At 40.2% G+C, this 27,943-nt stretch overlaps 1 protein-coding gene across 1 annotated transcript in view; it reads left to right on the top strand.

Annotated features, from left to right (window-relative positions):
• The first annotated feature begins 394 nt into the window (after positions 1–394).
• ADCY2 (adenylate cyclase 2) overlaps positions 395–27,943 on the top strand; it is a 207,547-nt gene continuing 179,998 nt past the window's right edge. The window contains exons 1-2 of the mRNA XM_030446098.1: positions 395–783; positions 19,973–20,170. Of these exons, the coding sequence (XP_030301958.1) occupies positions 559–783; positions 19,973–20,170 (423 nt within the window). The 5' untranslated portion in view covers positions 395–558. The remainder of the gene's footprint in view (positions 784–19,972; positions 20,171–27,943) is intronic.

Raw genomic sequence — 27,943 nt, 5'->3', positions numbered from 1 at the left:
CGAGCCACCTGCCCCTCACTGCCGTCGGCGGAAGAGTCACCTGCGGAGCACCGCACGCCTCCGCGGGGCAGACGGCGAGGCGCGGTGGCGCCGGCGGGGGCAGGTGGCCCTGCCCCTTGGGGCACCTCCCGGCGCCGGGGTGGAGGGGCGCGGGACAGGGGGCTGCTTTTCACGGTGTCCCGCAGCAGCGGCAGCGGGACCTCCGCTGCTGCCGCCGCCGCCCTTAGGCGCTTGCTCTGGGCGCGCTGTCTCCCGCTCCGCTCCCCGGCGAGGAGGAGCGAGGCTCCCGCACCCCTCCCCCGCCGGAGCAGCCGGGCGAGGCATGTGCCGTGCGGGGTGGCGGTTTCCGGAGCGCGCACCAGCCCCGGGCTGGCTTACGCGGCCGCCGCTGCCCGCCCTCCGCACCATGCGGCTGCCTCCGCCGCCGCCGGCGCGGCTCCTCCTCTCCGCCTCCCGCGCGGGAGCGCGCCCCGCTCCACTCCCCGGCCGCCTCCTGCAGCAGCAGCAGCAGCGGCGGCGGCGGCGGCGGCGCTGAGGGAGTTGCGCGGGCTCTGCCCGATGTGGCAAGAAGCGATGATGATGAGGAGGAGACGCCGCTACCTGCTGGAGCGGGCAGAGCAGGCGGGCGGCGGCGGGGCGAGCGGCGAGCAGTCCCGCTCTCGGGACTGGCTCTACGAGTCCTACTACTGCATGAGCCAGCAGCACCCGCTCATCGTTTTCCTGCTCCTCATCGTGATGGGCGCCTGCCTCGCCTTGCTCGCCGTCTTCTTCGCCTCTGGGCTGGTAAGAGAAGACCTCCCGTTTTGGGACCCACGCCGCCCCGCATCCCCGCTGCCGCCGCCCGGCTGGCATCTCCGTACCCCTCGCCGAAACGAACCGGGACGGGCGGGGCGGGAAGGGACGGGACGGGACAGCCGGTGCAGCCGCTCCTCCGGAGGAAAGTTGGTAGCGGGAGGCGGCTGCGGAGCCCGGGGGGACCCCACGCCCAAACTTTGCTGCCTGATGTTTCGAGGCGAAGCTGCAACAGCGGCAGCGCGGCTGATGGGGCGAAAACTGAGTCAACAAGCGCATCGAGTTTAATTCACTTAATTCATTTGCTCTGCTCCCTTCCAACTGGCAGCTTTAGCCTTATGGGCCTTTTAGTGGCAGGGTTTAAATCGCCGCACAAAAATGCAGCCCGTAACAGTATTTCAAGTAACCTTTTCATGGCAAGTAGGCAGGGACCGTTCACTCCCTTCTCCCCCCTCCTCCCCTTCATTATACCATTTTCTAGCGTCTGACCCATTTTCTTAAGAAAGCTTTTGGGGCAGCGCAGCCATCCTTTTGAAGGGAGGTGAAGTTTGGTCGGTCGGATACCTTTTCCACATGTCCAGTGCAGGGCTTCAAGCCTTGGGGAAGAAAAATATGTCACAGCGGCAGATGACAGTCGGTATCAGTTGATCGCACTCAGAAATCTGTGGCGTTTTTGCCCTTGTGTTGAACGCAAACGAAGAGCTGCAGAGGGCAGTAAAATTCTTGCTCCTTTACAGTTTTGTGAGATCCTACTGTTACTGATCTGAGGCAGGCTGTTCGCATGACTGTATACTTTTGAAGTAAGGAATTGGGATTCGAAGGGTCTGGGACTTTTTATGTTTTGTTTTATTTTGTTTTTAAATCTTCTAATGGTCTTCTGGAAAGCTTAATGTTTAGTGGATAGAGTTAGTGATCTCTCAGAGCAAGGATGAGCAGGTTAGTATAATTTAATGGATTCTCTTCCAGAGGCACTGCACATAATGGGCAGTGGATCTTGCAATCTTGCTTGTTATCATCCAACTTTTGTCTTAAAAACTGCAGGAACTGCTTGCAGGATTAGCTAAACTTAGAGTTTATTGGTGGTTTATTTCCTTCTGATATTTGTATTAATTGCTTTATTTGCAGTGCCTTTCCTATGAAATACAGAACAGTTATAAAAGAGCTAATGAGAGTCCAGTAATGGTGATGCCTTATTCAGTTGTTTAATGCCTAAATGTTTCAATTTTGGAACTTTGTGTACAAAATACAGATTTAACACCTTACCTCGTTCTGGTATGTTAGCTTGGGTGCTTGTTCATCGGGGCTTAAGGGACCAGTGATGGAAATAGAAGTCCATCAAATGCTAAGGCTAAGGCATAGTTAGGTGTGAAGACATGCACAATAATTGCTTACAGTCAAAGCAATGGAACTTGGGCTTGACAGTGTTCAGCACTAAATTTCATACCTTTTGGTCATGGTATGATCTAAAGCTTGTTTACAAGTTGCACATACTCATTTTCATAATTCTGTTTCTGATTCTAATTCTAAATTGTTCACGCTAGCAACAGTGGCATAACACTTAGCTCAGACTGAAGGACTGCTAAAAGTTACTTTAACAAAACTGTGGGATGGCAGAATCTTGCCAGGTCTTACTACTTCAGAAAGCATGAATTTTATAGTTCAGTCTGCATTTGGAATTCCAGACATACCGGAAGAGGAAAAAAAAAAAGCTTCTAAAACCTTTTTCCTGAGCTTTATCTTCCTGTGGCTAGCAACTGGACGGGTGAGTGGAGAGAGAGGTGGGGCTCATCCTGGGGCTCATCAAGTTTCCAGTCAACGGATGAAAGTAACTTCAGGCAGAGAGAAAGCTTGCCTATACAGACTTGCAGCCACAGGATGTTGGGCAAAATCCTTTGGAACCCTGCCCAGAGTTTCACCTAAAAGCACTTTATTATAGTCTAGCACTGGTTGCATTTGTGATTAAAATATTCCTGAAGTTTAGCTCTATTTCTCCTGCACCTGGATAAAGAATATTCTTTTTATATAGCTGTGAAATCTTAGTAATTTTTTGGGTGCCTGATGGCAGTTAGGAGTGTCTGAGCCACAGGAGGCAGTATAAATATCCCTGTCTTTATTTTGTACATCCAGTATGTTTGCTATTGTTTCAAGAGAAGATTTAATTTTGTCAAAGATACGCAGTGGAATTGATGTAGGGTAGTTCTGTGTAGGTCTGGGTCGTGCATTTGAAGTTAAAGGAAATCTTTATAATGGTTGTTTCTTTTAGATTTGAATGAAGTAGTTAAGACTTTACTGAAAATTACTTAAGCCTGTTGTGGAAACAAAACTCCAGAATGACTCACCGTAACACTTGATTCGTATGTCTCACTTGTACTTCAAAGTACAGCTTAGAACATGGAATGTTAGCAGACATTGTTCAGAAAAAAATGGATATTCATGAAGTGTGAAACATTTTTATGTTTTAGGCTTTCTTAAAAAAACTGTGAAACCAGTGGAAGTGAGAGGCTTTCCTTCTATTTCAATTTTTTATTCTGTTGCTAAAACGTGTCAATGTGATGTCTGAATTGCCCATTTTTTTTTTCTGCAGTGTATTCTTAAGTGTTCCCAAACACAGCCAAATACATAGGGATGTGTACCACTTAGTCAGCTATTTCAGCTTGTCAGAATATGAGCTGTAGGCTTCCTGATTTCAGATGAAAAATTTACAAAAGCAGTTGCAAAATTACATTAAACAAGATTACTTACAAAGTGTGCCTGGAAATCCGATTACTTTTCTTTCAACCAATGTACTGCCATCATTACTGAGAGATGTTTCTTGGGAGATTTGCTTTGTTTGTTTTAGAAAAATACTGTGATTTTAACCTTTGGAATTAAGCCCTCCATCTTCCCACACACTAGATAGAAAACTTAAAAGTCTGCTTGAAAAGTTACCATTCAAAGCTTGGAGTTTTAAATAAGGTAGTGACAGCATCAACTTTTGAATTTCCTATGTCATAGTATCATTGGAATTTTGCTGTACCTGGTGTAAACTGAAAACTGGCAAACTGAGAACAGTCATTGGTGTTTAGCTGCTGCTTTAATCAATAGAGAGTAAATTATTTTCTCAAACCTGTGAAAGCCTTCCAGTGCTTAGAAATACCAGAGGTCAGCTTCATTTTCTGGCTGTTGTCTTGCTCTTTCAATATGATAAGTAGGACAAACTCATTATTTACCTCCCTCTCCCTTTCTGGTATCAAAAACGTATTACCATTTTTAGTGGCATGTAGAACAGTTTTGTCTCTGATCAGGATATATCTATTATAACCACATTTTGTAAGGGAAAACTAATACAGTTTTAAAAATCATAATGTAAAATGTGAATGTGTCAGAAATATCTGCAGTTGTGATGTTTTGTTTCGTACATGGTCAAACAAACTCTGACTGAAAACAGGGATGGTGCCCAAATGGTGCAATTTATTGGAAGGGACAGGGGTAGATAACTTTCCTTTATCCATATATTTTCCAGACGTAAGGAGTGCCCAGCCTGTAGACACAGGCTTCAGTAAAAAACTACAGTTCAGGGATATCAGAATCTTTCAGCACGTTTGTTGTAAGTGGGAGAAGACTTAAGTCTATCAAGGACATGGAGCAGTTGGGGAGGGTGAAGAGAAGGGCAGCTGGGCTGAATAGAGGTCTGGAGAACAGATCTTCTAAGATGAGGATGAAGGAGCTGGGGCTGTTCAGCCCAGAGAAGAGGAAGCTGAGGGGAGACCTGATTGCTCTCTACAGCTACCTGAAAGCAGGCTGCAGTGAGGTGAGTGTTGGCCTCTTCTCTCTAGCGACCAGCCATAGGACAAGAGATAAGGGGTTCAAATTGCACCAGGGGAGGTTCAGATTCGGTATTAGGAAAAGTTTCTTCACTGAAAGAGTGGTGAAGCATTGGAACTGATTGTTCAGGTTGGTGGGGGAGTCACTGTCCCTGGGGGTATTAAAAAAATGAGTAGACATAGTGCTTAATGAGATGATTTAGTGGTTATGGTGTTGTAGGACTGACTATTGGGCTCGTTGATCTTGAAGGTCCTTTCCAGTGATGATGATTCCATGATTCTATGATCTTCTTTCTGTCCCTTCTCCCAAAACTCAAGGTCCACCAATCTGCTGCCAGATATACCTGTATTTTCTTTTAGGCTGCTCTGTTCCCCTTGCTCAAAGACTGCAAGCCTACTTCGTGGTGTCTATCTATGCCCTAATCTGTCTCCTGAATCCTCGCTGCTACATGTGACTCTGTAAATCTCTTGAGATGTGGTTCTCGATGTGTTATTGATGTGGAACTGCATGATTGTTGCTGGTTTTGTTGGCCAAGTGGAACATGTGTTGAGTGAAAGTTGCTTCTACAATGTGGCGTTCTGATGCCTTCCCTCTTCTAAAGCACTGTGAGATAGTATTGGGTTAGTTGCCTAATGACCATGGAGTAGAGGTATTACTTATCTCCCTCAACCACATCTGTGAAGTTCCTGAAAAGTTCATGATCATGCTGGTTGGCTCAGTTATGATTCCTGCACCTTTTTACTGACACATAAATCCAAGAAATTAAAGGTTGGCTGCACTCCTATATCACTGATATGCCCGAATACTTTCTGTAGCAAAAGTAAGAGTAGGCAATCACTCTTAAAGGGGGAGTACAATTAACGAGGGAGGTGTACCTGCAATGTGGCAGATGTACATTCTGCAGAGATTGGTTTTCTGGCATCAGGCTGAATTTACCTTCACCTGATCCTGCATGGAAGCAGAGGTAGCTGCCTCATTCTGAAGAAGCATATGAAAACTTTATAGCTGCCAACCTCACTGATGGGGAGCTATCCCTGTGCAAAGAAAAAAGGATCAGAAGAGTCCCTGTAGGCCTGAACTGCAGAGTGCCATTTCTTTGGACTCTAGGTCAGGATGACAGCAAATCCTCCCTCCCTCTAATTCATCTTGCTCTGTTTAAAAAAAATCCTTGTTGCTTCTGGTAAAAAATGGACATCAGCCAAACTCTCCCAGAATTCCATGATTGGAATCTCATCCCTGAAATGGAAGAGGAAAAGTCCATGTGGAAAAAGGAGCTTTGGAAGACATGTTCCATCAGTTTCATTGCAGTGTCTCAAGTGATTAGGTGTCTGTATATGGGCACCTTCTGCATGCCTCTGGTGAAGTTCTCATTTGTATTTTAGATCTGAAAAATTCATTCATCCAGAACAAAGGGTCTTCACACTGATATTGTGGTGATGTTATATCCCTGTTCATCATGCTCTGTTATAACCTAGTTGCATAGAATAATACAGCTGTATTGTTAGTTCACTTGCCTTCTCCATTTTAGGAAGTCTTTTGAGATCAACCCTGTGTAATTTAAAGCTTTTTTTCTTTGGTTCAAAGCACCGTCTTTCCAAAAATTCCAAGAATACCCAAGGTCTGAAAGCATTCCTTGGAATTTTTGAAGACTAAAAGTAGGCCAAAGCATCTGCTATACTGTTTGATTCTCCAGCATATCTGTTCCCTCAAAAGAAAGTCACAGCAAAGGTAACGAAGTAGGAAAATCCTCAGTAACTGAAAACAGGAAGAGACAATGTTGTTTGCATGCTGTTTTTTGTGCCGAGGAGGTATCCTACCTCTTCTTAAGCTCATTCTGCCAGATCATTGCTACTACCAAGATGAGGAAGAATGAAAAACATTAGTGTATTTATAATGCCTTTTTTCCCCATAATTCCAGTTATAACTGAGCATACAGTTGTGCTTTCAAGTCCCCTGTTAAAATGTTCCATGAGGAAATTCTGTGGTTCTAATTTTTTTCTTGTCTCTAGGCACTGTGATATTACAATATATTCTTCCAGCTATAGTTGCTGGCTACTTGGCAGCTCTAGTTGCTAGCTGTTTGATACAGCCTTAAGATATTGCCATTTATGCCAAATATTCCTTCCAGTAGTATCTTTGATCATCCTAGCATGACTTCTATAGACTGTGTTATCTCTTTAGTCAGGCCCATAGAGGTTGCTGCATATTCCTGTCTGAAGCAGGAACTGCCTAGATTTGTAGGGGGTTTCATTCCTCAGTACTACATCAGTTTGGGGCTTTTCTGCTTTCATTTGCTAATGATGCTCCCAATACCTCTCTGGTTACTTGTAGTGCTGCTAAGGGCTTGTCTGATTTGCTGGTCCCTAACAAGCCTAGCAGCTGAGAGCCATCAAGATAATGAGATGCTGGTGGCAACCTCACTTTGCATAACCTTGTTTCATTCTTCTTGTTGAGTAACATGGACGGTGAAGAGTTTTAGAGGGAAAGCTGTATGAGAAGTGGCTGAAGGAACTTGGTCTGATCAGCCTGGAGGAGACTGAGTGGAGACCCAAGGGACCCGAGGGAATGGTAGGAAGATGTGCTGCAGGACGTTTAGGTTAGATTTTAGGAAAAAGTTTTTCACCCAGAAGGTGGCTGAGCAGTGGAACAGGACCAAGCCTACCTGAGTTCAAGCAGCACTTGGATGATGCTCTCAGGAACATGGAGGGATTCTTGGGGTGCCCTACGCAGGCACAGGAGCTGGACTTGGTGATCCTGATGGGTCCCTTCCGAGTTGGCAGATTCCATGATGGTATGATTTTATGATTCTAACCAAACTGCTGAATAAGAACTGGGTAAAACCATAAGTATGGTTATGGTGGAAAAATACTTAACCTTGAACTGTAATCTTAATAAAGATCAGTGGATATTGTGGCAATGGAAAGCTTATTTAATGTCACAAACTGTTTCTCAAGATCTGCAATTCCCAATCATTACTGCAGTGCACAAAAAAATAACAAATAGAATAATGATAGGAAGTGTTTTTTACTGAGGTACAGTAGGAATAAGACAGATGATGGATTGGGCTGCAGTTGTCTGTAGTCTTTATCAGCATCAAGCCAGCTAGGATTCACAAATCATGTATTGGCAACTTTATAGTGGATCTGTCATGGACCAGTGAATACCTGTCTGCTTATCTTGCTTAAATTCTTTTAAAAATTGTTTTCGAGTTCTTTGTTGTGGACAAAGATATATCACCCATTTGTGGCCATCTTAAAACTCCCATAAAGATGGTGAATAGATTTCTTTGGTTGAACCTTCAAGAGGCATCCTACATTAAAGACATTAAGCAGTGATCACAGTCCCTGTGTTTATGCTCCGAATAAGAAAACTCCTTGCTCTAATGGTAGCAGTCACTGGAATCTTCCAGACTGCACCATGCATCACTCCATGCTAATAGCAGCATGGACATTTAACACAGATAGAAATGATCTGCAAATCTCTTGGGCAGCTGGGCATACCAGCACCATGGGATCAAAGTGTATCTGAACACCTGTAGTGTTTCATTCTATGCCTACATCTCCACTTGTGGACAAGCTGTGATCCCTGACAAGCTAAATGCTGCCACAGTAGCTGCTGCAAATGTTAGAAAGAAATGAGTTAGGTCAAGCCTTATTAATGTGTGATGATGACAAGATGTGAACTGTTTAAAATTCGGGTTTTAGGCATCTGGACCCCAAAATAAGTGCAGCTCGACACATTTTATTCTCCAGATCTTTTATTTTTGTGTCTTGAATAAACAAACTCCAAAACTGATCCTTATTCAAGTGATGCTGAAAATTCAAGGGACTTTTACACCATCTATGCAGAGGAGTGTAAGGCTGTCTCTACATTTATTCTCCCAGTTATCTGTTTCTCTGACCTGTATAGAACTATTTTCTTTATTTCTTGTCCCTATATGGAATTCTTGGAGCTGTCTACATGATATAGAAGTCCCTTGTGGTTTCTGGTGAAAACCTATTTCAGGCTTGTGTTGGGGAGAAGTAGAGAAAGCAGCACCTACCACCATTGCCCTCTCAGCCTTGTCCTTAGGTCTGTCATCTCAGCATCCACTTCATCCATCATCCATGGTTCTGAAGTTTCTCTAACCTGGAAAAGGTTCTCTAGAGTGCAGGAGTGCTTCTGGTTGTATGCTCATCATGTGCTCTAGAGAGCAGCTGGGGTAAGATGTCCTAGGGCCTGGATGTGTTACCCTTATAGCTTCAAGTGCAACCAGTCTTCTCTTAAAGTGCTATGGCATGCACAGTGTTCCTGCCCACAGACTGAACAGGTAGGATTGCCATCCCTCTATTCATGATAAAATTTCCCCATCCGTGGCCCCAGTTTGCTAGTTCTTTGATCAGCTCTGCAGGGAAATCCTCTGTAGACTAGATTGCCCCAGCCACTCTTCCAGAAAGACTGAATTCAGGCTGAAGAACTGGACATCTTAATTCTCCTGTTATGTGGTCTTTGAACCCGGCTCAGCACCTGCTTGACAACTTTAGGAACCTTCTGTGTGATAATAACAACTGTTAAGTAAGTGAGTCCAAAACATTCTGGAAAACATTCTAAAGTAATTAAACAATGAAGTGTAGTGACTTCTCAATATTAAAACTATTTTTCATGTTACTTTATTATGCCGAGATGTTAAATCTGTGGAATATTCTTGCAAAATGTATTTTTAAAACACCCAGTAGAGAGAGAAACCCAAGCATACCTTTCTTTTAATTAAACAGACATTTAAAATAAACACTGTTTCCTCATGTTCTCACAGGTTCAAATTTTATGATTCTTATGTTTAAGAAAGGTTAATCTTCACATTTTTTTCTTAATTCTCAAGTTATTATGTCAGGAATAAAGTAATAAGGGAAAACCACCTTATAGCTTTGATATAAAGGTGACGGCCGAAGTATGTAACTGTCAGCATTTAATAGCTCAAAGAATCAAATGAGTACTTCAGTATTTCTGACTTCTGTGGGTCTTTATGAGTATGAGGAGGGCCGTAATTTCACTTTTAATATGTGTTACAGTGCAGCTAATCTGAAAAAAACCCCATGTGTTCTCTGAAGTAATGTCTTAACCATAATGTTTAACTAATGGAGGTCTTTCAACAGTGATATATTTTGAATATCTTTAACTGCAAGGCATACATTTTTCATAAGCATTGTACTTAATTTGTGTATCCACATTATAGGACTTTGTATAAACAATGGTTGTATTAGTTGGAGAGTTCTTTTAAGATTGTTTTGATAATAAGAGGAGGAAGGATTTTGACAATATCTGACAAACAAGCTTAACTAAGTTATTTAGTGACATTTTCGGAGAGGAATTCAGAACGACTACATGTAGAATAAAACATGCAAGAAGGATATTTGATCCCTACATTTACATGAAAAATAATCTAAATGGTATGAGTAGGTGCTAATTAGCTCTGGAGTCTGAAATAATTAGTTTCATCAGAGTACAAACTTCTGCTCTCTTTGCTACACATTGTCTCAGCCCTCTTCTCCTCTTCTTCAGGGAGGAGAGTGTAATTAACTACAATTGCTCTCTGGGACATGGTCTATCTTCTGTGGCTGCCAGCTGGTGTCATCAAATAGGACAATTTTATAAGTGCACCAGCTGAGTGCTTTAGCCACCAGTAACTGCTTTGGACCATCTTGCTTTTTCATAAGCTGTTAAATGTCTTAAAGTAGAGCTACTTCTGATAGTTGCCAGCCTGAGAGAAGACTCAGATGGTGCTGGATGACCGAAAGGCATGACACTTTGGTTCATGCTCCCTGAGCTGCTGTGAGCCCTCTGAACCCCAGCTTATTAAATAAATGGTTGTATGCACTGACAAATTTTATAAGCCATCTGATTAAGAAGATGAGAGGATACAAACTGATGGAAAATAAAGAGAGGTAAAACTGCTCATGTGACATATGAGGATTTATAAAGGAATAGAAAAAGCTGATCACTGTTTAGGTTGGGTGCATGGGGTCTGCACAGGGTATATTTATGTATATAAAAAACACAAGCACACATCCCCAGATTCTGCTGATTATGTTTTTGCCATCCCATGGCAAACAGTGCAGTAGAAATGTTCACAGGCTTGTGGTGTTCCCTGGCTATACATTTGCATGCAGGTAGCTCAAATGTTGTTTCCTGTTGGTCTGAGGTAGACACTGCCTTTAAAAATCAGATGAGCTGTATCAAGGAACAGTTGAATCAGTTCATAAAGAGGAGGGAAACCTTAAAAAAAAAAAAGTTACTTCAGCAGTAGCTAGCCACGGTGTTGCAGCTTTGACCTTCCTTGAAAATAAATTTTCCTAGTTCTTTTGTATTCATTGGTGGTGATGGTAGGAACAGAATTGTTTGCAGTGCTCTATATGCTTTGAGGTGGCATCATGATGTTCTGTCTTAGTTATTATTTTCCTGTGTTCTGCATTTTGGATTGCTTTTTGACTGCTAGTGAGCACCAAGGTATTGCTTCCATGGATCTACTTGTGATAAACATGAAATTTCTAAGTGTTAATAGTCAAGCAAGAACATTTTTTCAAGTGTATAGGTTTAGGATTGTTTTATCTGAGTGGCATCACTTCACACACAGCTTCACTGAAATTAATCTGCCATCTTCTTACTCAGTAGTGGCTATTATGAGATCCTTTTCTGGTTCTTCATAGTTGGCCCTCATCTTTGTCAGATTGCTGATCACCTCTTTTCCAAAATTGTTTATGGGTATACTGAACAACATCTACCCATGTATCTGGGGACTTAGGTGTGAACTTTGGGACCCTTGCTTTTAACAAGTTTTCCCAGGATAGATACCAGATCTACTGGTACTTCCCTTAGTGTTAGAGAGGGACCCCAGGAGAGGCTGATGTCATATCACATTCCTCTCTTTAGATACTGGGCCACTGTTGGGTGGAAGTTACATGTTACTACAGTTCTGGCTTTTTCTCCTTTGAGTGCTATTGGTCCTTTTGCAGTGACCCCAATCTGCTTGTAGTGGTTGTTTTCTACCTTTAATTTTTCTTCCTTTGTCTGTAATGCCTTATACTGATACTGCAATTTGAGGCAGATCTTCTGATCTGTTCCCCCCGTGTAGAATATTCTGGAATGACTATGATTCTGTGCTGAACACAGATGCAAAAAACCCCCAAACACATTCTGCTACAGTCTCTAACTGTTCTTTTTAGTACCCACATCAACTGTTTACTTAGAAGTCCTTCAGCAGGCTGCCAACTCCTGGTTAAGTTTCAAAAAGAAAATAGTACTTATTTTTACACTCTCAAAAATTATTTCACAAGCTCTGTTCTTGGCCTGCATTATCAAGTCTTTATATTAAACCTGATAAATTTTATGATACTTTTATCTATCCCATTTAGTTTTATTTTTATTTTTAAAGATAGTTTTTAGAAGCTTCACCGCTTGGCCGTTCATACATCTTGTTTGTATTTTGATCTTTCTCAAGTTATCTTTGGGAAGTGATTAGCTTCTGGCCTGTGCCTCAATTTTATAATGTCTTCAGGCCATCGTCAGAGATTTTAATGTACAAGCTTTCAGCTCCCCCATTGTGTTTTAGTGTTTGAGTTTTATTTTTCATTTGTTTGCTTAACAAGCCCTGTCTGTTGTAAAGCAGCTCCTCAAGTGTAGCATTTTGTGAACCAGGTTCTTTCCACTTCTTGAGATCAGATTGAGTGCTTTATTTTTCTTTGTATGGGTGTTTTTTTTCTGTTTGTTTTCTTGCTGTTTCTTTTGGTTTTCATCTGTGCATGAGACATAGACAGTGGTCTCAGCTTTCATCTGCTGTTGTGTTCCTTATCCAGTCTATCTGGAAGGAACTGAAGTATCCCTGTTGTGCTTTCTTCAGCAGCCTTTCATAGCTCTTCATTTCATAGAATATCAAACAGTTTCCATCCTGGTTGGATGAACAGTCCTCTAGGTCATTTATTTTGATTAGCCCTCCCTCTTCAGTCTGGTTTTTTGGTTCATAGGGACATATGATTATTCTTCTAGATTGTCAAACCTAGTCCCTAGTTCCTTCAGTCCCTGCTGAGCTCTATGGCTTTCAGGCTCTTCTGCTTTTTTAGTATTCACTATGGTCTTTTGTCCACCAATTTTTCAGTGAGACTATTGTGTAAATTGAGTTGATTTAACACTAGGCATTTTAGCTCTTCCATCTAGCTTCTTAGGCTTTTAGTGTTTATGTCAAAGGGTGTATACTCTCACACAGGTCTTTCTCTGCAAATTTTTATGAAGAGAGTCTGTCTGTTCTGGCTTTTCTTTGCCATTTCCTTCTTGCCGGCATTTAATCAACTTCTGTCCTTTCCCTTAGTTGAGAATTGTAGGTCTTCGTGATGTTACTTCTTCTCTTCAACCACGTAATATGTTTCTATAACCTCTTCAATTTGAATGTTTTCCTATGTCTTGAAGCGGACTCTTTTCTGGCTTAGATTAAGCTCAACTACCTTCTAGAGGCTCCACTGCTATTCCCAAAATTTTCCTGTTTCTTTGAATGCCCTTTTAAATAAATCTTCTGAGCTGCTTATTGATTTTTTGCTTGGCAAGCTGTCTCTTTCTGGGAGCATTTCTGGGAATGCTGCTGTAGTTCTCTGCTTCTTCACTAGCAACCAATATTTTGCCATCAGAACTTCTCTTTTAACCTTCTTTATGTTATTTAAACAGCAGCCATGGCCTTTAACTCTTCCTCAGCACTTCTAAGAAGCCTTTCCAAACCCTCTGTGAGGTCTGATCTTTTTGCATTAAGCAGAGATTCTTTGGTATGTCAGAGTTTGTGTTCCCGATAATAATTACAACAACACTGAGGCTGGCGAGGTTCACTTTTAGCTATCAGGAAAACTTGGAAAAATCAGCATACAATTCTTTTCTACTAAGTGAGCAGATGAACAACATCTGTATGTATAGTTTAACTCACTGAAATGAATCCACCGGTAAAAAGTGATGGTAGTGAAGCACATATGTGGTCAAAAGGGTGTTCACAACCCCTGTGTGATTGGTCACGGTGTTATGGCTGTTGGTCCTATGTGCTAACTAGGACAGACTCTGTAAAGTCAAAGAACAGTTCCTGTTGATTTCAGCAGAGTTATTGCACTGTTGCAACATGCCACACTTCTCATTCAGGGAGGACTTTACAAACCATATTGGTCATGACTTTCACGTTCGAATGGAGACTCCAGGTGACCAGAATGTCCTTTGAAAGATTTGAATGAAGTCTTGTTGTTTTTATAGTGTCACAATATACTAACAAATACAGAATGATATAGAATCTGCCCATGAATGTGGAACTGCTTCTTGCTGGTTATATAGAACATCACACAGCAGCTTGACATCTGTAGTGCCTGCCAGAATTACCTGATGTATAATAGGTGCAAGTTGCTGGACTGATTGTGGACTAACAAGGAATCAGATACCACTGTGTGCTAACAGCAAGTCTAGGCAGCAAATCAGACTCATTAACAGAGAGAACTGAATTTCTCAAGAAAACAGACATCATGAAACAACTGGATTCAAGCCTGATGCCGTTATCATTGATCTTCCGATCCAAACAGGAAATGCTGAATCAGAGAGAAAAAATCTGGGCATGCAGTTACACAAGGCCTTAGTGAAAATCAAAAGTTTCATTGACACAGGACAGTTTGATTAAAAGGCACAATTAATTTTCTGCTAGCATCCTTGAATATGTTGCACAAAACATCAATAAAAGATTAAAAATAAAGTCACTTGAGAAAGCTTCCAATGAAGCAGCTAAGTGAGAAAAACAAGCAAAGCTTTGCATTATGAACGACAAATGGTGGGCATGAAATGCAGAGGAGTTTTTTCTAAGTTGTGGATCCAGAAGATACCAGGTGGTCTTGGAAGCAGCATCTGGCTTTACAGACACTGCACCATTTTTTGAAGTGAGGATGGACTAATAGTGATGGAATTAATGCAAAAGAAATCTGAGATGGTGGGCCAAACCTTTTCAATTGATGTCCTAAATTTCAAAGTCTTAGGTGAAGCTGTATAGCTACTTTGCCAGAAGCAGAGCATAGCACCTCCCACTAAAATGGAGATTTTTCCAGCTGTCTGGCAGATGGCACAAAGTGCAGTCAGCTGTAAAAAAATGCACCAAAATATAAAGCCATAGTGAAGAGCCACAGGTAGCCAGATGACTTTGGTAGCTTTTTGGCTTTGAGGTGTTTTGAGGTGTTCGAGTATTGAAATGCAGCCCACTTATACAAAAGAAAGGGTGATGATAAATCTTCACAAAATTATTCTAATTCTCTCAAGTCATGGAAAAGGAGTTTACTGGAGAAATGACTAAATTTTGCTATAGATTCTCTCAGTCAGTCTGGTTAAAGGAAGATATTGTCCTGTTTTGAGAGACAGTTCAGTAAGTTAGCAATCCGTGAGCCCTGTAACACTTTTTATTTAAAACTCAGATGCAACTCTCTTTAAATTTTAATGTAAAGAACATGTAATTTTAATGTAAAGAACATTAATCACTTGTTTTTATATTTACATTTCTAAAGCATTTAATTGATCCTAACAAAAAAATTATTTTAGTAGGAACTTAATGTGGTAAATGGTTTGAATTAATTCAAACCTTGTTGTTTTTCAGATCCCAGCAGGAGTTTTCTGTATGTAGACTGCTGTCAAATTCCAGTGGATGAAAATAATAAAGGAAAAAGTACCATAAGAATGAGGGATCATGCTAAAAGATTTTATGCTAAAACTGGTATTTTAAAGGCTTGTTTGTTCATTTTTGTGTAATACTTCATCAAGCTGTATGCTTTTATACATACAGCATAGTACGTGTGAAGGGCTCTATAGCAGCTTTGCTGTTTAAAATTAAACTGTGTGTGCCGCATTATCTGGAGAAAGAACAGGACATGGAATGAGAGAAGGTTGTGAGTTTTGGAAAGATGAGTGAACGTTATGTTTTAGATTATAGTGGTGATAGGATTACCACACATTTCTGAAGAATTTCTGGGTGTTGGAAAAATTTCTAGTAGTAGACTTACTAGTTTCTTCAGTAATTAAAAGGCAGCAAGATGACAGGATGAGCTCAGGATGACAGAGCTGCCAGCTGTAACCACTGTGTTGAAAATTGTCATGCTGTTAATTCTATTACCTCTGGTGTATTTTAGTTTCTGAGACTAGAAACAAAAAACCCCAAACCAAACAAAAAAACCCCCAACATAACCCCAACAAAACAAAGCAAAACAAAAAAGAAAGAAAAAAAAAGAAAGAAGGAAAGTGCTTTAGGAATTTTTTTCCCCACCTTCCTCCTTGGAAAAGAGTTAGAGAAACAGAAAAATTAGCCTTCAGGATTTTGTTTTGCAACCATCATCTTGTAACCTGCTAGACACACTGATGGTTGCAAATATAGATCAGGAAGCTAAAGTTTTAAATGTCCTGCTCTGGAAGTTGCAATTTCTTAAATATGTAGCTCCTCTAAAGTTATAGGAAAATAATGTTAAAAGTAGTTTTCAAAATAACCCCCTGCCTCACACAGCCTACTTTTGTTGATCTGGTATTAATGTGTATTTTACAAGCAGGCTTGTGAAAAATCCCCCTGTACACCTCAAGGCTTTCTGTGAACGATTCAAATCGCAATAGCAATTGTTTTCTACTGCATTTTAAAAATTTATTTTATAGTGGATTTACTATTCTGTCTTTAAATTTCAGTTTCACTTCAGAATTCACACAGCTCACTGTGTAATACAAGCAGCTTGTGACATTGGGAGTGGGTTGTTTTGTGGTCTGCTTAGAGAGGTGGTGTCCCATGGCAGTCCAGGAGATTGCATCCAGTTACCTGGGTTGTGGAGCTGATCCATTCTGGTCTGTTTTTTTCCCCCTCCTTGCATATATTTATATCCAAACAAAATTCAGAACTGTGCAATAGCCAACCAGAGAAGGGGAGAAAGCAGAAATAACATTTTAGATATAGTGATAAAAATGGCTTGGAGAAGTGCTGAGATCAGTGTACTGTTAAAAAAAGAAATTGACTGATTAGAGGTGTCAATTTGGAGAAAACGTGTTGATGGATTGATCTAATTTAAGTGTATATATATATGTATAAATATGTAGCTATGTGAGCATATATATGCTCTAAACTGAAATCTAAATCTTGTTGATTCATATTGGTTGTTTTGGGGTTTTTTGGTTGTTTTTTTTTTTTTTGTTTGGTTTGGGGTTTTTTTGTTGTTTGGGTTTTTTGTTGTTGTTGTTGTTGTTGTTGTTTTTTAACTGAAATGTGTTGTTGATGTGCATGTGGATATTCTCCCTAATGTATTTGTAGCATGATCATTATCATTGATCAATGATGATCATTATCATTGAAATACCAGTTTCCCATCATTAATATCTATGGTTTTCCTGAGTCTTGGCTCCTTCCAGGAACTTGTGGGTTCCTTCAGTGCTGCACACTTGACTGCATGACAGATGGTGCAAGGAATAGAATGTAGTCCTGTTACCATTGAAGGGACTAATTCCTCTGATCCTGTAACAAGAGTTTGACACTCGCACCTGGAAGTGCAAAAGTCAGAGGCTGAACTTAAATGCTTTTGGTGTTATCTGGGCTGATGCTGGTTGTGATATCAGTAAATTAATTCACTGAAACTGATTTCAGAGATCAGAATCATCAAAATCACAAAATTCAGAGTCAAATCAGTAGCTCGTTAGGTTTTATATTTTTTCTCTTACCATGTAAGATTGCATGTATCTTACTTCATATGGCTCTGTACTCCTGTGGACACTTACTTCTAGTCCTAAGTTTATGCCCACAGTTTTATTTTTGCTATATTTACCCAGGTGCTTGAAAGCCTTAATGTGTGTATTTAATATTTGGAAGATTTGTGCTTGCACTTGAAAGTTAGCATCAGAAGTTACAGTTTCTCTACTCTTCTGTTTATATTCAATCACCAATCCTGAAATAATAATTGCTCAAATGTGTAATTCCGTAAGTTTAATTGGAAAGAAAGAATAAGAGTTGAAAGATGAGCTGCCCCATGTCAGGCAGGGTTGTGTGGGTGAAGGATAATCTGCTGCCTGTGCAGGGAGATGTGCATTTCCATCATGGTGTTTCCCCATGGTTGGAAGCTGGCAGGTTCAACATGGAGCCCCAGCTCAGATGCTCTGCAGAGGGGTGATCTGGTCGTCCTCTCCTCATCTCCTAAAATGTGAGGGTGATGGGATGAGGCTGAGGAGTGGGGTTGTATATGTTGGTGGCTCCTCAGTGAGCTCTTGAAACACAGACAGAAAGACTTTGTTTGGGAAGGAGACGTTATTTATTGCAGGCTTGTACAAAGCTGGCTGCTTGGTGCCTTCCCACAAATCAAGCATGCTGAATGAGGTTTTCCATGGCATATTTATACACAAAATTGTAAAGTTAGTAAGCTTCCAAATCCATCCTCTTTGCCATGATTGGTTACCAATTTACCATTACTACTACTATACATGCTCAGGGTAAGGTTCTTCACTGGGTCAGGGTGAAGACCTAAGTCTTTTTGATCTAAGTTCACCTAAAGGACACAATATCAGAAGTTCTATGGCTCCAACTGCCCAAGACTGGTTCAGCAGTCAATCTTCTTGATTTTGGTTCTTCTTTATCACTTCCTGCATTCCTCAGGTCCAATTATCTGTACAGACCTTGAGTTTTCTCCACCAAGTTGGTGATTTACATGAGACAGCCTTAAAACTTCTTGATTAACTGCCTTCTTCAAGGCCTAGTTAGTTCAGGTTGTTCTTGCTATGTGCTAGCTTGCATGTTTTTCTGACTACAGTTTTAACTTTAATATATTGAGTACATCTTGCACAAAATAGTCCCACCATTCTAAATTTCTGAGTTTTTTTTTTCAACACTGGCTCAGAGCAGCTCTGTTCTGGGGTATGTGCAGGTGGGGAGGTGCTGGGCTGGCAGTGGGCAGGGGGCTGAGAGGTCAGAGGAGCTTGGTGCTTCCTCAGGTTGGAGGAGAGGAGGGGGAAGGAACCTCACAGCGAGTGTCTTCATAGATTGCAGGTTGTAAAACTTAGTAAATCTGAAAGGGAGGGAAAAACCCAAACCAAACCACCACCACCAACAGCTAAAACAAAATGTTGTTTGTTTGTTTACAAATGACAGCATTTGTAAATTTTTCTAAATCTACAGATTTGCTTGTAATATTTTTTTTTTCTTTAACTACAGTGAGTCTTACAGGCATAAGAAAGGAGAAAAAGTCACATCAAAAAGCTTTTAAGTAAAACCTAAGAGATGTAAGTTGAAAACCCATCAATAAACAATTATTATCAGGGCACTTAAGGAAGCAGCTATGAATCTAAGGGGGGAAAATGTTATTTCTTTGTGCTTAGATGTCTTACAAATAGTCAAATAGGTACTTTCAGATTGTTCCCAAGATTTCACTCAGCGTGAGTAAATGGATTCCAGGCTTCTCTGCATGAAGTTGGGTGGTTACTGAAAGAGTTTATATTGTTGCAACAGTAGCCTTTTGGGGCCTGCTTTTTCAATCGTAGTTGTTACAAATGAGATTGTTAAAATTGGTAACAGCTGCCAGAATGAGTAAGGATCCTATGACCAGGCATTGATATAGTGCTGTTCTCCATCAACCAGAGATAGTTTGGGCACATACAGGAATATAGAATCAAGTACTTATTCTTATCTAATGCACCCATCACTAGATGATTTAAAAATATTAGTGTAGCTCTCTAAATAAGCTTAAAAACTGCTTATTGTGAATCTCACTTCAAGTTAGATTCCAGTCCTTGCTCTGGGTGTTGCTTGCATGTTTTGATGTAAGCAATTGCTAGAAGAAAATGTATATATGTAACCTAGAGCACATGCTTCCTGATTAATGCTTTAAAAAGATGCAAAATGCATAATACCTGGCAAATATCACTGTCAAAAAGACTTTTATTGATTTATGTACACATAGTTCATGTGGGAGGCATTCTGACAGCTGCAGCCTTCAATAGGGATGCCTGAATTTCACCTGCAAACCACAGAAAGCAGAGCAATCTGAATTCTGGAGAAGAAAGGCAAGTGCTGCTTCTGCAGATGGGGTTTGCCTCTTAAGTTGCTCAGCCCCCCGGACCTGGTGCATTACAGAAGTGTGATTTACAGTTTCCTCAATCTGCTTTGATTTCTTAATTTAGTAAAAGAAGTACCATGCAGCAATTGCAGCTATGAGTTAATACTCCAAATAACAGCATCTTGCAGTGAAAGAAATCCTGTTTTGATTCATCTCACTTCTGATATTTAGCTATGTCTGTCTTAGATCTCCATGTGCAGTCAGTTTAGAGTATGTTATTGCTGCCTGACCTTTAAGTACAATAGATTTTTAACTTTCTTTTCATTTTTTTTTTCTGTTTCCAGGAAATTGAAGACCACGTGGCATTTTTAATAACTGTTCCAACGGCCCTAGCAATTTTTTTCGCTATATTTATCCTTGTATGCGTAGAACCTGTATTTAAGAAGCTTCTTCGTGTATTTTCTCTGGTGGTCTGGGTATGTCTTGTTGCCATGGGATATCTTTTTATGTGTTTTGGAGGAATCATCTGTCCCTGGGACCAGGTAAGACTCATTATTGCTAATTTTACTTCATTGGGTTCAAGTCCAAGAACTGTTCTGTGCAAAAGTATTCCCATTAATTTTTGTGGGACATCTTGTAAAACATTTCTGGGACTGTTTACATGCTGAAACTCCCTGTATCTGGTTTATAAATACCAAAGAGATGCACATACTTATGATATGAAAATAGTTGAAGCATTTTGGTTTTATGTTTTTAAGCTCCTTTAGATAAGGAAAATTTACTCCAGTCACCAACTTCTTCATATAGTGAATACTTGTTTCTAGTGACCAATTAATATGCCAAGAATGTGAGTTATGTTCAAGACTACTTATGCTAACTTCTTCAGCTTAAAATGGTTGAGTTGGGAGTTGGGAGTTTCCTTTCATTTCTATGGAAATAAATGAGTGGAGAAGCAGTGAAGACCTCTTCACTTTTTAAAAATTTTGTAATGAAGACAAAGCAAAAATATAATTGCATTTTAATGGCAGCACTATTGAAATATCAATACATGATGTGCAGTATCCAGCACTGCACCTAATCGATTCTTGTGTGCTTGCCATATCCTTTTCCCAAACATCTCCCCATGTGACTACTTCTGATAGAATTGTAAAACACTTCAGAGGGTGGAAAAAAACTTATAATATATCAGCATGCATTCTAAAAATTTTATGCTGATTCTATGAGTTCATTATAATCTATAACTGGTAGTGTGGGATCCAGGGTACCTCCTGGATCTTAAAGATAAACTTGAAACAAATTCTCTGACTTATTATTCATATCTTGCAAAGATTTATGCAAGTCCTGAACTTTAAGTATGCAAGTAGTTCCTTTAAAATCTTTAATTCAAATTATTAAAATCAGTGGTGTATGTTAGTAATATGAATTTTTGAGCCCTTACCTTTGGGGGTGACTTGTATATTCTCATTTATTTGGAAGGTTCGAGGTTTAATTAGCTATGAAGCTGCCTTCCTGTTTTGATTTTTTTTTTTAAAGTATTTGAAACTACCAAGCCAGGCCACACTAGCATGTAATAAATAGCAAATCTGAACATGCAATATTTTTCTCTAGATACAGGTTTCACCATGGGAATTCCTGTATCCTTGTGATAACAAAGTCTAGATGATTCACATGGCTTTACTTTTCTTTATTTATATATTTTCATTGCCAGCTGCATGATGTCATCCTAGAATATTTCAGATACAGATATTTAATTAGCCATATTTTTTGGTTTTTGCAAATTCTGCCAAGTTTAACTTTGTTACTTGAAAGATACCATAATGGTTTGCAACAGCACATGGCATAAAAGAACTCTAATGCTGGCACCTCAGTCCCAGGGTTGTATTAAGCCTGTGAAGGTCGTTTCACCTGCCTTGCTTTCCTCTTAGGAAAAATGTAGGCGTTCCCCCAGCATCCAAGGGACGTGGCCAGCCATGTGAGGCAGGATGGGCTGCAGAGCTCCAGGGAAAGGCTTTGTCCTCCCGCGGGTTGCCAGGACACAACTCCACTTATTTTTTCAGTCTGCTTCTTGCTTTGCGTGCAAGTGTTGCTTGGAGAAGAGGATATCAGAGAGGGAACTGTGCTGATAGCTCTGCCAGCAGCAGCTGGCTCTGGGCAGCTGTCATGCCTAGAGCTCTGCAGGCTTCAGCCCAGAGCAGGCAGGGCTTTTTCAGAAAGCCTCGACCTGGGTGCAGATATGAGGCTTAATTCCACCTTGCAGGCATCTTTGGCATCTTGTGGGAGAGGGCTGGTGCCAGGGTGGCCCTTGGCCACTGTTAGGAGTTGAGGGTCTCGTGGTTTCTGCTGTGGGGCGCTTTGCTTTTCCCCAAAACCATGTGTTTTTTACCCTCTTTTGAATAGCAGTGCTGCTTTGGTGATCACTTTTGTAGGTATACTCCTGCCTACTGTCAGTTAAGAGAAACCTGTGGAAATACAGGAATCTTCCTGGGAAATTGACACCTTACACAATAGACTAATTGCAGGTTTGATGTTTTGGAACATTGCTAAAAAAGCCCTGAGAAGTAAAATACTGCTGTATATTCTTGTGCTGCTCGTGTTTTGATTGCTCTGCATCAAGAATATGTAGGGCAATAATCAATGTTCTCTCCCATAATTGTATGTGAAAGCAAATCTGAAAATTTTTTCCTCAGTGACAGCTTCTTTGTTGAGGTTTTGCATGTTGTGAATTGTAAAACCACTTTGCTTGGGTTATTAGGGTGTTCTTGTTGTTCCTTTATGCCTCTTTGTGAAAGAAAAAATACAATGCAAAAAATAAATTTGTTCTGTTTCAAATATGTCTTTGTCAACATAGCTAATCAGGAAGCTACAAAGATAAAAAAGAGCCAGTTCATGCACATTTATTTAGTAAATCAGTGTTTTATTTTTAATTTTCATCAACTTCAACTTTATTTTCTTCTTATAGCCTAACTTTTGTTCTGAGTTCAGAGTTCAAAAATATTCCTTTCATCAAATCTTTCATATCTTTCATGTCTTTTGAATCATAAGTTTGATAAGTATATGGGATTTCTTAATTGTACTGGTAACTATTGAAAGATAAATTTTCTGCATACCATAGTTTATAGAAAGAAAATGTTACTCTCATTTGTGCCCAGAAAATGTTACTGTCTCATTTGTGTCCAAGCCTTCTCCCTTTAAAAGACAACCCCTACCACCACCCCTCCTTTAAACTTTTTCTTAATGATTTCTTTGTTCCTTTTGGTTGCTTACAACTTCTAAGTGCAGTTTTCCTCTGTTGTCTGAAGGAACCCTAGGTGTTAACTTTCACATCTTTTCTTTATAATAAAAATACCACTTCAGAGAGACTATTTTGGTTATGAATTCAATATATATTTAATGCAGAGCAGTTTTTCCTAAGCCTGCAGGCACATAGCTCAAATAACTTTCACAAACATGAGAGAGCTGAAAATGAAATGGTTGGTCAGGGCAATAGTTTTTTTTTTTTGTTAGAAACCTGTGGGCTGATGAAATAAGTGCAAATCATAATTGGTTTCAGCTAGCTTTTTGCTGTCCCTGCAGACTGCTTTCGTCTGTCTGCATTTCCTTGTCTCTCATTTGGCTGCAGCTAAAGCTTTGGAGAAAAAGCTATTATTAGGCAGGTATCTGGCTGCTGCTGGAAGGGGGGAAGCAACACAGATGTAGATGGTTTCTTGGTCCCTAGGGCTGGTGTGCCAGCCCCATTCTGCCTCTGGAATAGCCTGCTGGGCTTGAGACTGCTATTGTCACTGGGCTGCACTGCAAAATCACAAACCTATCTAAGAGATATTTGCACTGTCAGCCTCACCAACTGATGAACACCTGAAGTTAGCCTCTCTCCCTTATTCTCTCTCCTTTCTTTATCAAGGAGGAAAGAGAGATTAATAGAGAGCATCTGTTACTCGGTTTAATTGCTGGGCCAGTGTTAAACCATGACACTGCAGATTTATCTGTCAGAAAATCACCTTTATCCTGGCCCAAACCAGGACACCCAGTCAGTGCTAGGCTTGGCAGCGTGGCCTATAGTTTTCCCTGATGGCCTAGGGAACTTAGGACCTACAGGCATTACACTGCGTTACAGACCAGGAGAGAGGCTGGGCTGCCTGGTAGGAGTTACAGGACAATTGGCAAGGGTTGGTAGGAAAGGAGTAAAGCAAAGGAAATCAGATGGAGGCTCAGGGAGGGAAACTACCTGCTGGCAGTTCTTGCCAAACCTGAGGTGTGAGCAGTAGTGTGTGGAGATGGTTTCAGTAGAGACCCAGGAGTGATGCTTAGAAAGCTCTGCATGGAACTCAGTTAATGGTGTGTTTGGTGGAGAGCCAGTAATGCAAGGCAGGCAAGCTGAGGACTTAGTGCTGATAGAAGGGGGTGATGTATTGTTTTTGTCAAGTTAGGACTTTTATCTACTACAGAAAGAAGCACCTCTTACAAAATGTAAATCCAGTAACTAACTGTAGAGTTACATTCCAGGGAATAAATTTAAATTAGTTTCCTCTTGTTCTGCTGACAGTGCAGTTATTGTGTGACAGTCACCTTTCCATGTCATCCTCTGACATGTCTAATACTTCCTCAGCCTTTCATACAAGGTGTATGTAAATATGTCATAGCACATTGATATCAGTGGGTAAAACCAGCTCTTAAAGCATACAGTGGATGGTATAAAAAAAGAGAGAGTAATTATAGAGCATTGTGCTAGTCTAATGAATTCTATCATTGCTGGATTTTGGTATTCAATTCTACTTAATTATAAATACATTTGCACAGCCCAGGCGCCAGATGTGTTCTTCCTTGTCTATCTATATTCAGTTACAGTACAGTAATTACTTCAAGCAGGATTTGACACTTCTGGTTTCCAAAAAAAAATCACCAACAGAGTGATATGTTAAGAATATGTTTGACAATGCTACATTTTGAACTGAATTTAAGGGACTTGGCTTTTTTTTTTTTTTTTTTTTTAATGCATTCATATAAAATGGTTCAACCTGGTTTACGAAGTGCTGTCAAAATTTTCTGTGTTAGTATTTATAATTCTCATTTTTTTGATACTCTCGTGGCACTTGAGAATGTCAGTCTACCGTGTGCTGAGGGGTGATGCCCTGCACAGAGTTTCTGTGGTTGTAGTAACTGTACTGTATGAGGCAGGGAGGCATTGAGTCTGTGAAAAGGGTAGAGCTTGCTTTCTGCAGAATTACACTGAGTCAAATATCTGAAGCGTTATATATACCTTGCTTGGGACCTTCCTTATCTAAAGACAGCACTGCCATAAATTATTAATAACATGTTGTGTGGTTAAGGCACATGAAAAAAGCGAGGACAGAGTTAGGTGTTTGAGAAGGAGAGCGGGGCAAGTGTCTGTGAAGTCCCTGCAGTGTAGGAAAGCAAGGATGAGCTGCTGTCAGTTCTGCTGCTGGCTCCAGATCTGGAGTGTGGGGGAGATTTGACATTTTTTCAAGTTGAAGATTAATCTGACTATGGGAAATGAGTATCCTGAGGAAGGAGCTAAATCTTGTTGGAGTATAGTTCAGTACCCTGTAGGTGAATAGTCACCCGAAAAAGGACTCAACGAAAAAGAAGAAGACTTGTATGAAAGGGAAAGATACTGCCCAGCAGATGATACTGTACTTTAGGAGTAGGTGTGGTTGGAAAGGAACAAACCCATAATCCACCAATATAAACCATATTTGCAGTTATATTCAAAGAAGAACACATAATTTTTATCTTAATTTTTTTTATATAGAATTATGAAGTCACAGGCTTAATAGCAAGGAATTTAAATGTGTTTGTCTAAAGTCTGGTATGGTTTGTCTGTACAGAAGACAGGGAAAAAAGTAAGCTAGTAGAGACCTGTCAGTCATTAAAATCAGTACTATAATATATGAATGTATAAAATAGTGTGTGGAGCCTTGGAACATCCTTCTAGTGTAACCAGTGAACCATCCTTAACATTTGGATTGTCGTGGCAATGTGTTGTTATAGCTGTTTGTGGAAAGAGAAATTATTTCTTTTTTAAATAGGGGAAGCAGACTAGATCTATTTTAGTGCCAAATGGAAGACCAGAAGCACTGCTAGAAGAAATAAGCATTATTAAAGTAACTGGAGATATAGACGACAGGAAAGGGCAGCTAGCGTGACTTCAGAGAGCTCAGGAGGCAAGAAGACTGCTGGCTGAAATTCTCAGGGAGCTCTCTGGGAAATATTTGCCTTTATTAGAGCTTTTTACTAGTGGTAGGGTGGCAGCATGTCACCACTATAAAGGTGTTTGTTGATGAGCAAGTTAAAAGATTCCTAATACAGGCAAAGATCAGGATTTCGTGGAGAAGAAAAGCATGACTGGGAGGACTGCACTCATAGGAACCAGAGGAAATTCAATAATAGGAAATGTGAGGTTCCTGCATTTGGGTACTAGCAGGAGAAATTTCAGCTATGCACTGAGAGACGATCAGTAGAGAATGAGCAGGGACAAGCAGAATTAAGAGCAGAAGCGTCAGTTGGGTCCCTGGGTCATTAGAATATGTGTTCAGAAAAGACTGTTATGATGGCAAAATTTCCAGCTAAAGATGAGACCTCATCTGTATGATTATATACATTTCTCATAAGCTGAATCCAAAATGATAAACTGAAAATGGAACAAATATGGAGAGTGCCAAGTGAGGTCATCAGGAGTAATGAGAGGACATTGAGAAGATCTTGACTTGGGTAGAGTTTTGCAGAAGAGAAGAATACTGAGAGTGGTGTGACCGCCATCTACAGATAATCTGTGGTTGCAAAAGTCACATCTGAGGAAAGGCTACAGAAGATAAGGATTTACTGACACATACACACACACACACACACAAAATCAGCCAGCAATTAATAAAAATTAAAGTAGAAATTGGAGTAAATCCATTATCCATTAGGGCACTGGGTTTGTGGAATGGCTCATATCCTCAGGATAATAGGGATTAAAATAATGAATTGGAGAATGCTGCCCTTAGCTGAGAGTCATTCACTGTCTTCAGCAGCAGGGACATGGAGTTCAGTGATCCAGAGGCATCCTTTTAGTTCTTTATTCCTATGCACTGCTTACATCTGGGGACCACTGAACTTGTCTAAATGACAATTTTCTTTGACCTGTGCCTGAAATTCCTCTAAAAACTGAAGAGATAGATTTTATAAACTAAAAAATGTCATGCCTTTTTGCTATTTAAATGTCTTTTATACTTCCAGAATTCTGGACCATTAGCCTCAAAAATAATAACAACAGGAGATAATGATTTTGCTATATTTCTGATCTCTTCAAGCATTCCTTTTAAGACTTATGGGAGAAGTTTAATGTTACATAAAGTAGATGAGACTGGACATGTCCTGCACATTTATCAGGAGAAGCTTATGAAACCTTTGTTCCCCTGCTAGTTTATTTTTCTTTACTCCATTGTCTGTAGCAATTTTCCCATCTCAGAATATACAATTAAGTATGAAAGTTGAACTGATTATAGATTTCATCAAGATTATTGCATACTTTTTATGCGGTGTGATACTTACTGTGTGAGTAGTGAATAAATGTTGCTAAGGGAAATGTTGAGGTAACTCTATTGAAGTACAATAAAAATGTGAATCTCAGTTAAATATGCAAAACTGAATGTGACAAGATTTATCTCACTGATGGGCAGTATGTATCAATAAGAGTATTAGTGGTTTCAAGAGTACTACAACTAAACTGCTGATTTTGAATATCATATTGTTTTGATGGTGCTGAAGTCAAGAGCCCAGATGACAAATGGAAATAAATATTTTAATCCATTCATAAGGCTGCTTATGTGTTTATAAATTGTTAATAGAAGGAAATAAAGAGTTAATAATTTAATTGTTCATATTATTTAGCAATTACTTGCATGATAGAGCTACCAGAGAACCATTGAAGAAACTATTCAGAATTTCTCTTTAGCAAGTATAGTTTAGGATGACCAGGTGAGCCTTCTCCTTTCACTGGAATCGTTTTTCACACAACAATCCTGCTTCCGGGAGGGGAGGTTTTGGCATAACACTGCATGAGTCTCTTGCCTTGAGCTCTTTGACTTTGCTCACCTGTCTGCCACAGAGAAGCTATAATCTTTACATAGCTGTAAATGGATGTGATATTATAGGTTTTTATTTTTCTGAATTAGGCAATGAAGGGGTGTGTCATTATAAATCCTGACCTTTGGTAATTTTTCATTACTTATCTCAAATCTGTTTCCCAGTGCTGGTTTGTAGTGTTGTCATAATTCAGCTTGTGAGCTGTTAAACTAAGAAAAAACAAAATAATG

The sequence above is a fragment of the Calypte anna genome, chromosome 2 (assembly GCF_003957555.1).
Source record: "Calypte anna isolate BGI_N300 chromosome 2, bCalAnn1_v1.p, whole genome shotgun sequence".
Classification (NCBI taxonomy): domain Eukaryota; kingdom Metazoa; phylum Chordata; class Aves; order Apodiformes; family Trochilidae; genus Calypte; species Calypte anna.
This window is presented reverse-complemented; position numbering and strand designations above follow the sequence as displayed.